Here is a 10,436-nt window from a genome sequence, read left to right as displayed (position 1 = left end):
ACCAACTAGCACCCAACGCTCCCGACGCCATGCAGCCACCCAGTGCGTTGTTCTCGAATTCTCTCGCATAAACCCATCCGGCACCGCACCACAGCACGCAGAGGGCACACACCAGCAGCACACGGCCGGTCATCATCATCGCTCCTGTCACTTGCGTGCAGCCTTCAGCACAAACTAACTCCCCGTCAACGCAGAGCAGAAGTAAGCAGAGAAAAAAGTAACACAGCCAAAGTAACAAACAGCAGCAGGAGCAGCACGCACGTCGAGGCAGAGGAAATCAGTACAATTGCAGAACTTGCACACCGCCCTGCAAACCAGAAGTTAAGCAATAAAAACAAGAAAAGAGTTGAGTGTCCGGCAGGACTCCCGGAATAAATAAATAAAATTTATTCGGCAGGACGTTTATTTCATGCGCCAAGCGGCAAAATAAGAGCATGTGTTTGTGTATACATATATTGCCTCCATTGAATAAATTTAAAAGAGATCTTGCTGTTCCACCAGCCCACACAACATCCTTCACACTTCATTGCGGCATCCGGCCTGTTCCTCCAATACTCCTTTCGTGCAGTCCGTGGGACGCACAGCAATGAGGCCGGCACCGCGTGTGGGCAAAAAAAAAACAAAACAAAGAGAAGAAACACGTCACTCATGACAGTGTGCAGCAGCCGACCATTAAATAAAGGAACAGCAAGGATACGTATCATTCCAAGAAAACAACAAAACCAACAGTAAAACGTAAATAATAAAAGAAAACACGCATGCAACGCGGCACATGTTCTCCGTGAGAAGTCGCAATTCCACACTCTTTGGCACAGGAGACCGCCACAAATCCACACAAACCCAGAAGAAGCAGCAACGCCCAATACACACACGCACGCACAGTGCTGTCAACAGTTAACTCTCGCAGTGTCAATTTCGCGTCGTAGAGCACGGCAAAGCAGTCGTCGGGACTCACACCGTTTCCGGAATACTGCGCGGTGAATTCTCGTAATTGGGGTTTTCGTGTCCAGAGGCATTGCGTTGAGTCAATCCGTCCGCATCACCCTCAGCAACAAATCCACTGCCTGCAACGCCATTTTCTGAAACGAGAGATTTGTGTCCAGTGGCGTTGTGCTCACTCACCTCGTCCGTGTTAACCGCAGCAACGTGTTCCCTGCCGCCATAAGTGACAGACATGATCCCGGAACCATTCGACGCCACTAATATTTTCAAACCATAGGCAAAGAAAAGCCTCTTCTTGGATGCATTCGGGACCATCATTTCGTTCGGATTGCTGGCAAACTCAGGCCTCGTCCTAGGCGTGCTGGTCACCGTGTTGGATGCGGGACTCCGATCGACGGTGTTGGGTACGTCAGCCGCCGCAGACTGTCGCCAATCCTCGTGTTGACGTGACGGCTCAGCATTCACTTGCGGCGCAGTTGTCCCGCCAGATTTTGTGTCATCTTTCCCCTCACGGGGCGGCGGCAACTGACAGATGCCCGTCTGGTCAGCATCGCCGCTCCGTGCAGGCGGATGGATGGTTCCATCGGGAGAAAATTGACGCCACCACAATTCATGAGGGCCGGCGTATTTATGTGACGGCACATTCATCGTGGAGGCAACGGTGGCCCCTTCCTCCTTCGTTGCACAGCTGGCAGCACAGTTGCTACATGTGTGCACCGCATCGGCCACATGGCACACAGCACCCAGCTCACCATTCCTGCCATGCATGCGCACATCAAAGCCACTGAAAGTATAATTCTCACACTGAGCCTCAGCACTGGCAACAGAACACTTCTTCCACTCCCACACACAAACACAGGCACGCGATACCTCAGGCTGCCGTCACTCGGAGCACACGACACATCCACCGGCACAACCATCGAATCCACATCACCAGATACATGTCCAGGACTCCCAGCCGCCGCCACACACACACGGAGCAAGCACCACAACAGCCACACGCGACAGTGCACCCTCATCCATCCATGACGCGGCACCAAAATTTCCAGCCATCCCGCCCTCAATGAAACACGGAGCCCAACTCAACGCAGTCACACGCGGTGCACCACACCCGCAGGAAAGGGACTCGGGGTGCGCACTTCACTCCCTCCACCTCCCTTCTCATGGCCACGGAAGAGAACAGCCGCCACACGCAACTGCCAGCATGCACTACAAAAGGAGCATTCAAATCCACTGCAATGTGCATCTTGTGTGTGTGGTTGTTGTGTGCCTGCAGAAACACAAAGCAATGAAGTATAAAGAAAAAAAAAAGAGCAACAAATGCAAAAGAACGCACAAAATAAAATGTGCAGCGGAGTTGCATGGCAGAAACAACAAGAACGCCGCTCAAACTCATGACTGCACTGCAGCCCAAGCAGCGGCAATTCACACAAGATTTATTTAAAACAAAAAAATATTTTTTTTTTGAAAAAAGTCGTCCTCTACTACGGCTACACCCAAATAATAAAAAAGAAAAAAAAAAAAAAAAGCACACACAAAAAAAAAGCACCCAACTACCGTGCTGCTCCAGAAATTGTCTGCATATTTTGTCCAAAAATAAAATTAAAAAGATATTTAAGTGTCTTTCAACCGTCTGACCCTCTGTGTGTCCGCACATCGTTTATATTTCATGGGGTCATCTGCGTGTTGCTGCTCCCCTCAGCCCTTTCATCGGCGTGTGAGTGCGGCCCGCAGAGCACAGTCACTCGTGTGTGTGTGGGGACTGAGAGAAGCACGCAGACATGACGGCAGTCGCGTCACTCCATCGGGAGAGTGAGCGCAGCAAAAAAAAAAAAAATCATCGGATGGGAGAGAAATGCTGACGGAACTGCCAGCGCGTGAAATGCACACGCAAAGCAAAAAGAAAAGAAAAACACGGCGGCAGGGTGTGGCTGTGTGTGTGGTGCTGCGGGTGTCTGCCCGCCCTGGCCGCAAGGAAACAAAACAAGAGGGAAAGAAATGTGTGCTCCGCCCCACAGGCCCTCGTCGCACGCCCACACGTCACGGCTCCCTCAGCGCGCCGTTCGTCGCGGCCCCTCCTCATGCGTGCAGCAGGCGAGGCGCACAGGGCCGTCGTCATGAGCGTGTCGGTGGGTGTGCGAGTGGAGCAGTTGGGCGGGAAACACACGGCACCCCTCACAGGAAGAGTGCAGCAAGAAACAATTAAAAGAGAGAAGAGTAGAAAAGAAAAAAGAACGTCCATAGTGATTGCCCCCAAAAGCATAAAAAGTGTTGGGGGAGTAAAAAAAGAAAAAACGATTTGAAAAAAAAAAGAACAGAAAAAAAAATTTTTTAAACATGAAAAGAAGCAAACAAGAAAATAAATTTAAAATACGCAAAAAAAAAAGGAATGGGTTTGTAAGAAATAGATAAGCGCTCATAGCAAAAGCAAATCAAAAAAATTACAAAAAAAAGAAAATAAAAAACAGTTACGGTTACGGTTCTCCGCCCATGCAGCCAGGCAGGACGGCAGCGGTGCGTGTGGTGCAAAAGAGAGCACCAACGGGCCTGCATGGGTGTGCACGCATATATACAATGGGCACATTATGTGTGTGCTTCGTGGGGTGAGGTGGGGGCGAGAGTCCATGCAAGGGGACACACACAGAGAGTGAGAGTGAAGGACGAGTGTGTGTGCGGGCGGTGCATGGCGCTCTCTCACTCACTCTCACGCGGCCACCACCGCAGCAGCAGCCGCACACGCAACAACAAGAAGAAGAAGCAAAAGAGGGGAGGTGGTGTGGGAGACCGCGGTGCTGCCGTCACCGTCGCCAGGCATCGCTGTATTATTTGTTGTAGCAGCTGCTTCAGCTGGAATTTTTTTCGTATTGTCATATGTTTTTTCATCGCTTTCCTCTACTTCTTTCCCTTCGGCATTTGATTCCGTCGCAGGTTTTTGAGTTCCCTCTGTATTGACCCTGTCTGCCTCATGTTTGACAGTATCGGTGGCGGTTGAGAGTAATGTTGGGGTTGATTTGTCATGACCGTCGGGTGTTACACCCTCTTGTTTGTCTGTAGTGGAGGCGCTGTCATCCTCTTCCGAATCACTGTTTGACTCTGTGGTCCCTGGGTCATCTTCTGGGTGTAAAACCGGCACGTTTCCTTCACGGTTGTGTTGTGCTTCCACTGGCGGTGTTGGTGGTCCTCCTGTTGTTTTTGCTGCTTCACCTTCTGTTGCTGGTCCTCCCGATAGTGGCTTCGGTGTCTCTCCCGGTGTTTTTCCCAATTCTTCCAGGTCGCTCATTGGTGCTTGTAGAGTTTCTGCTTCCGCCGGTGTTATTACATGAGAAGATTGGCCGGCCTCATCTCGGCTGCCAACGTACTCCTCACAAATACGCTCACCTTCAGAGTCGTCAGGTTCCCCTGAAATCTTACGACAAAAAACGTTACAAACCACCCTCATCGCATCGCGTATGCAGTCTTTCACCGCTGACTCATTCACCGTCCCATCCTTATTAATGTACTTTTCGTCCGTCGCACATTCGTTCTTTAGCAACGTTTCCCAATTAACAACCAAATACCCATGCGGAACATTTTCACGACCGGTAACGTCAGGCATAGACGATACCACCGCCGCACCACAGCACCACAGCACGCAGAGGGCACACACCAGCAGCAGCACACGGCCAGTCATCATCATCGCCATCACTCCTGTCACTTGCGTGTAGCCTTCAGCACAAACTAACTCCCCGTCAACGCAGAGTGAAAGCAAAAAGAAGAGACACGGCCGCTACACCACACACAGCCACCGCACAGTGACAAATGCCAGCCCACCAGCAGCAGCAAACACACCATGAGACAAATGGAATCACTAAAAGGCAACAAACACAAACACATACCGCCCTAAAGCAATCAATCAGCAATAAAAACAAACAATTAAAAACACGAGTAGAGAAGCAACAAAAAAGTAGAAAAAGCAACTGCAGAGTTTGGCTCCAGTGTGCATACACCAGCACACAAAAATGCGTCCACGCAAACAGTTGTGTGCGTGCCATGCATAACTGTGTCTGGGATGCGTCCAACGTGACGGATACAGATAGCAAAAACGCGAAGCACAAAGCACGGCAGCGGAAGCAAGTAAAGCAAAACACACAATCATTATTTTCTCTCATTTATTTACATCGCAGCAGAACACAGGCTCACATGTCCCCGTGGCTGAGTGCTGGCACGCACAGCACGCACACAATTCTTTAGTTCACAGCGGTGTACGCCAGCGCGGATGCGGCGAGCAGCAGCGGGGCACACACCCACGCAGAGCTGCTGAGGCTGCCGTCGATCCTGCGAAGACGCGACGGTGCGCGGGTGGTCGTCGTGGTTGGCGCCTCTGTGGTTGTTGTATTACTAGGTGCCTCGGGCGCAGTGGTGGTCGTGGTCGTAGTTGGCACCCGTGTTGTAGTCGTCGTGGTCCTACGAGCGGAATCTTCAGCCTTCTTGGCGTCAGCCGGCTTAGTCTTTGTTGTAGAGGATGGTGGACTTGGGGCGCTTACAACATCTTCAGCCGTCACAGTTGGAGTCACCTTTTTGGTTTCCTTGGAGGTATCTGGAATCACGCCAGAATCTTCAGCCTCCTTACCAGTTTTTTCCTCGGATAGACTCGTGTCACTTTTTGTTCCTTTCGTACTCTTACTATCCTCTTCTTGCAACGTATTACGCACTTGATCTGATTGCGTTCTCGGAACGGTCGCATCCCCTCCATCAACAACAGTATTTCCTTGTTCGTCACCGGGCCCAGGAATTAGCGGATTTGGCTGACCGTTCCCTTGAATTCCCTTTGATGGTCCTGATGAAGGGGTCGATAGACCGGTGGCCTTTCCATCAGCGTCAGCCGACTTGCTAATGTCTTGTACAGGGGCAATGAAATGGCGGCACTTTTATTATCGTCAACTGAAGCTTTATTGACCCCCGTAGAATCTGCCGCACATGCGGACGGGCAGCGGCACAGGGCGAGCACCAACAGGGCGCACAGCAGACGGCACATCGTCGTCATCGTGAGTGTGGTCGTTCAGTGGTGTGGAGCTGATCTGCACAGTGAGGGAAATGGAGAGCAACAGGGGAGACGAGAGATACGGCAGACACACACAGAGAGGGCACACCACATGAGGAGAGGGCAGCAGCCAGGCATGCACCGTACGCCGCACACCACGCACGACACACACTCCAATCCACGGCAGCAGGCACGCACACACAGCCCTGCCGCAACACCAACACACAGATGGAAGAGGGAGAAGCAAACAGGAGCGGCACACAAGGCTCCACCGCATGTACGTACGGCGAGAGCGGTCCGTCGTGACGGCACCCCTCACGGAGGACACGCACACACACATGAGGAGGTGCAGCGCACACAGCAACACAAAAGCAAAGTAACAATAAAAAGGAGATCCCCGTACACCACGTGAATTGTTGGTCCACGGGAAGCGCAGCCAATATTTATCACAAAGCAAATTGTCATTTTGCTGTTGTTGGATACTGTTATAATAAAGAGTGAGTATTGCAAGGGCCGTCCGTACAAAAGTGGCAAGTATTCCTTCGCAAACGGGCCGTCGCGCGGGCTGGGGCAGTCCAAAACAGTCGCTGTCCAAATTCCCAACGACGAGGGCATTCCCGCAGTGGATGAGGCAGAGTCTCCCGTGGTCCGTCGGGGATCAGCAGCCCGTGGGATCCGGGATGAGGCGGTGGCGGAAGCCCCTGGTCCATCTAGAGTACCCGCGTTTGTTCTACTGCGTGTGTTGCCTGCTGGCATGCTTGGCAACTTCGGTGGCAACCTGCGCGCGAGGCGCCTGTTAGGAAGACGGTGGCGCCATTTTGGCATCCGCATGTGAGGCCCTCTCAAAGTATCGGAACGCCAGGCCGAGCACGCCAAGCATGTGCCCTCACATTGTGGACGGACAAGCGCACTCTGCCGCAGGTTGGGCAGGAGGACGTCAATCCGCCGCTCGCTGGTCAGCAAGGAGTTGCGGTGCTCACGTCGGGAAGAGGCTCCGGGAGAGGCGAGACAACCCATTCTCCTCGGTGAGAGAGCGGCACCACCGACACAGAGTTAATTGTGATCCGCATGGCGTGCGCAGGCCTGACGAAGAGAGGGCAGGAGTCGCACCGCGAAGAAGACAACAACGGACTGTGAGGACAGCATAAGGCACTTCGGCTTTGTTTTGTGTTGCACGGCGGCTTTATTTAACAGTGCATTTGATGTTAATTTTGTGGGTCTTTTGTGGGGGAAGGTGGGAGGTTGAGGGCATGAGGACTGAATTCCTTTGAGTGGCTGCGTTCCGTTGGCTTGCGGCCAGTCGTGGCAATCTTTTGGGGTTTGGCCGCTCGTCTCTTTTGTTTACTTCCCACTGCAGCATGTGGATAACACTGATCCGAAGAACATTTGTTTGACCGCGTGTGAGCTGCTGCCGTGCGTGGTGCATGGACTATGTGATTGTGTGGGGAGGTGCATTGGGGTGACGAATACTTCTGTTTGGCGTGTCGCGGTGTGTCGGAATGATGTTCGGATGACATGTGAAGGGCGATGTTTGTGATTTGTGTGTCTTCTCTGGTGGAGCCGACATGTGTGCGGGGATTGTGGCATTGCTGGCTGACAGTTCCACGTCACTTTTCGGCATTCCTGGATGTGCTGAGGAATGACGGCTGGCGACCAGCGTGTTGGTGCTGCTGGTGGAATAAGTGCATCGGGAATAGGCCGTTTTCTTTTTTCCGTGCTGGAGCCGATGGACTGGCACGAGGGCACCGGCTGCAGGCTGCCTGCCAGCACGTGTGAGCGGCGGATCCATGCACACACCGACGCTCATCGCAAGAGCGTGTGCGATCACAGTGGCCTTTTGTGGCGTGCTTTTGTGGGCGTCAGCCCATCGAAGAATGTGTGAAGCAAACGGCTGACTGCACACGAGGAAAATAAGTGCGTGCACTGTGCCGTGTTTTAGCGTCGATGGCAGAGCGGCAGGAGGCCCGTGCTGGCAACTGAGATCTTTGGGTTGCGAGGGATGTCGGTGTTGATCTTGGATCGTCGAGGGCGAAGTGATTTTGCTGCTGCCCGTGTGTGTGGTCACTCCGGCAGAGGGCGGACACAAAAGGGAGGGATGCAGGCGCTGTGTGTGTGTGCAGTTGCCATGCAACAACGCCACAGCAAACATGCTGCGACTCGGTGACCCTCACATCGTTGTGGTCCTCACGAACAGCCCAGGCACGGCCCACACCGATGCACTTAGTGGACGGAGTGAGGCATCTTTTGAGGCGCAGCAGGGAACAGGATGTGTTGACGCAGCCACGACGTGCATGGAGTGTCACGATGGCACAGTCGGCTGCGGCTGGTGGAATATTTACTTCTCGGAGGCAACAGAGAGAGAGAGAGAGAGCTGCTCCTGCTGCTGGCGTCGTTGCTGCCTTTTGTGGCCTCCCATGCCGATTAATGTCTGTCCGCTGATCATGGGTGGCATGCCTCCACTAGTGACGTCGTCTGCAGGCATTTCACAGCACCAGTGAAACACACATCACGTCGCATGCTTTGGCTGTGGATATGGTGTCGTGAATGCAGCCGGCATTATTTTGCCCGACTCCTTTTCACTGCTTTGCGACGAATAGATGCGTCGCCGCCCGAGTCATTCACTGCAGCTCCGTGTGTTGTACTGCCAGCACAAGACTCTCCTGTTGTCTGACGCCTGGCTGACAGTCCAACACCACAGCGTTGGGACATGCAAGGATGTGGACTGCCGCTCACGGTGTTGGGCACCGCTGTTTGGATGCGGCGGCCACACGAGCGGATGTATTGTGGCACAGTCAAATGCGTGAAGTACGCGGAATCACAGCGGCCGCAATAATATCAGCGGTGTGGCACCACGGAATATGTGAAAGAGGGTGATGCATGATGAATCACAGTGGGCGGCATGCGAGGGAAGTGCACCGCGACGGAGCGTCACCCCGCCCTCAGCCTGCAGGGGAATGTACACCCACAAAATATATGGACGAGACACCACCAAACACACATGCCCTTCCATGCACCAATAAATAGGAGCGAAGGTGCGTTCTGGTGTGTGGGAGTCCACTCACATATTTTCATCTCCACCGCAATAAACGGTGAGGAATCAGGTGCCACAGCAACGAAAAGAGGGAAACAAACATCTATTGCAACACTTTACCAGCAAAAGGCAGGAACAACAGAAACCGAATTCTTGTCTGTACCAACACAAGCAAAATTCACAAGAGGAAAGAAAACTAATAATAATTGTGCACCCTGCAGTAATCCCCAACACACGACCCAGGCATTAAGTTTGCCCCCCGCAAAAACAAAAAAACATATGCGGACATCGGCCAACATTAAACAGAAACACAAATAAATGGTTGCTTGCTTTATACCATTCCCTGCGAGCATTTTTAGTTGTGCTGCTGCTGCTGCGGTGGCCGGCCTGCATGAAGTGTTGTGCACTGAATATGAACGAAGACCAAAGTCGAATTAATTGTTTTTGTGATGAATGTTGGCTGCGCTTCCCGTGGACCAACAATTCACGTGGTGTGCGTGGATCTCCTTTTTTTTATTGTTACTTTGCTTTCGTGTTGCTGTGTGCGCTGCACCTCCTCTTGTGTGTGTGCGTACCCTCCGTGAGGGGTGCCGACACGACGGACCGCTCTCGCCGTATGTGCATGCGGTGGAGCCTTGTGTGCCGCTCCTGTTTGCTTCTCCCTCTTCCATCTGTGTGTTGGTGTTGCGGCAGGGCTGTGTGTGTGTGTGTGTGCCTGCTGCCGTGGATTGGAGTGTGTGTCGTGCGTGGTGTGCGGCGTACGGTGCATGCCTGGCTGCTGCCCTCTCCTCATGTGGTGTGCCCTCTGTGTGTGTGTCTGCCGCACCTCTCGTCTCCCCTGTTGCTCTCCATGTCCCTCACTGTGCAGATCAGCTCCACACCACTGAACGACCACACTCACGATGATGACGACGTGCCGTCTGCTGTGCGCCCTGTTGGTGCTCGCCCTGTGCTGCTGCCCGTCCGTGTGCGTGACAACAAGTGAAGAAACAGCTGGTAATTCTGGAAAAGATTCCGATCTGGAGGATAATCGGACGGAGGAACCAAAGCAGGTAACGGATCCGACGAGTACACCTCCTCCTCCGTCAAAGATAAGTGAGGGAGGGGAAGTAACAGCAGAGTCACAAGGTGATCTCAGCCAGGCACAGGATCGGGAAAAAGATGAGAAACCCACTAATGAAGAGGCGGATGGTGATGCGACCAATAACGCAAAAGACCAAAATCAAAAAACAAATGCAATAAATACGGCAACCACTACGACAACTACGACAACAACGACTACAACTACGACTACGACCACTCCCTGGCTTAGCCGGCCACCTCAACGTGGTGCCAGGGTCTAGTACTCTTTGCTAGAGAGGAAGCTAAGCGCCTGCTGCCCATCCGCTGCACGCGGAGAGGAAGTAGGCGCCGCTCAAACGGGTCGGAAGGGCACCAGATAAA

The 10,436-nt window shown here is 52.8% G+C and overlaps 5 protein-coding genes and 2 pseudogenes across 5 annotated transcripts, besides 13 other annotated features; 1 reads left to right on the top strand and 6 right to left on the bottom strand.

Annotated features, from left to right (window-relative positions):
- Tc00.1047053511611.50 (mucin-associated surface protein (MASP), putative) lies at positions 1 to 139 on the bottom strand (the record flags this gene model as incomplete). The annotated part of the gene is made up of 1 exon (XM_801312.1): positions 1 to 139. A coding segment is annotated over one exon (139 nt), but the record flags the coding sequence as incomplete, so codon positions are not given.
- Positions 1 to 2,341: a sequence feature (heterozygous, Esmeraldo-like haplotype).
- Positions 371 to 391: a sequence feature (AT_rich).
- On the bottom strand, positions 952 to 1,710 carry Tc00.1047053511611.40 (uncharacterized protein; the record flags this gene model as incomplete). Its single annotated transcript, XM_801311.1, has 1 exon — positions 952 to 1,710. One exon carries the CDS (start codon positions 1,708 to 1,710, stop codon positions 952 to 954), a length of 759 nt encoding a protein of 252 aa, XP_806404.1.
- On the bottom strand, positions 2,003 to 2,599 carry Tc00.1047053511611.30 (uncharacterized protein; the record flags this gene model as incomplete). The annotated part of the gene is made up of 1 exon (XM_801310.1): positions 2,003 to 2,599. One exon carries the CDS (start codon positions 2,597 to 2,599, stop codon positions 2,003 to 2,005), a length of 597 nt encoding a protein of 198 aa, XP_806403.1.
- Positions 2,342 to 2,515: a sequence feature (areas merged during assembly that could not be assigned to a particular haplotype. This can correspond to areas where the two haplotypes were merged or to regions with more than two copies in the genome that were merged during assembly.).
- Positions 2,377 to 2,408: a sequence feature (AT_rich).
- Positions 2,448 to 2,470: a microsatellite.
- Positions 2,516 to 2,571: a sequence feature (heterozygous, non-Esmeraldo-like haplotype).
- Positions 2,572 to 4,545: a sequence feature (areas not merged during assembly with more than two copies in the genome that could not be assigned to a particular haplotype).
- Positions 3,224 to 3,332: a sequence feature (T-rich).
- Positions 3,647 to 4,624, bottom strand: Tc00.1047053511611.20 (mucin-associated surface protein (MASP), putative; the record flags this gene model as incomplete). The annotated part of the gene is made up of 1 exon (XM_801309.1): positions 3,647 to 4,624. The coding sequence occupies one exon, from the start codon at positions 4,622 to 4,624 to the stop codon at positions 3,647 to 3,649; it is 978 nt and encodes a 325-aa protein (XP_806402.1).
- Positions 4,546 to 6,388: a sequence feature (heterozygous, Esmeraldo-like haplotype).
- Positions 5,168 to 5,965, bottom strand: Tc00.1047053511611.16 (annotated as a pseudogene).
- Positions 6,389 to 7,615: a sequence feature (areas merged during assembly that could not be assigned to a particular haplotype. This can correspond to areas where the two haplotypes were merged or to regions with more than two copies in the genome that were merged during assembly.).
- Positions 7,392 to 8,111, bottom strand: Tc00.1047053511611.11 (uncharacterized protein; the record flags this gene model as incomplete). Its single annotated transcript, XM_801313.1, has 1 exon — positions 7,392 to 8,111. One exon carries the CDS (start codon positions 8,109 to 8,111, stop codon positions 7,392 to 7,394), a length of 720 nt encoding a protein of 239 aa, XP_806406.1.
- Positions 7,616 to 10,436: a sequence feature (heterozygous, Esmeraldo-like haplotype).
- Tc00.1047053511611.5 lies at positions 9,896 to 10,294 on the top strand (annotated as a pseudogene).
- Positions 10,219 to 10,293: a microsatellite.
- Positions 10,295 to 10,436: a mobile genetic element.

Source organism: Trypanosoma cruzi, genomic scaffold (assembly GCF_000209065.1).
Source record: "Trypanosoma cruzi strain CL Brener 1047053517145 genomic scaffold, whole genome shotgun sequence".
NCBI classification, from domain to species: domain Eukaryota; phylum Euglenozoa; class Kinetoplastea; order Trypanosomatida; family Trypanosomatidae; genus Trypanosoma; species Trypanosoma cruzi.
This window is presented reverse-complemented; position numbering and strand designations above follow the sequence as displayed.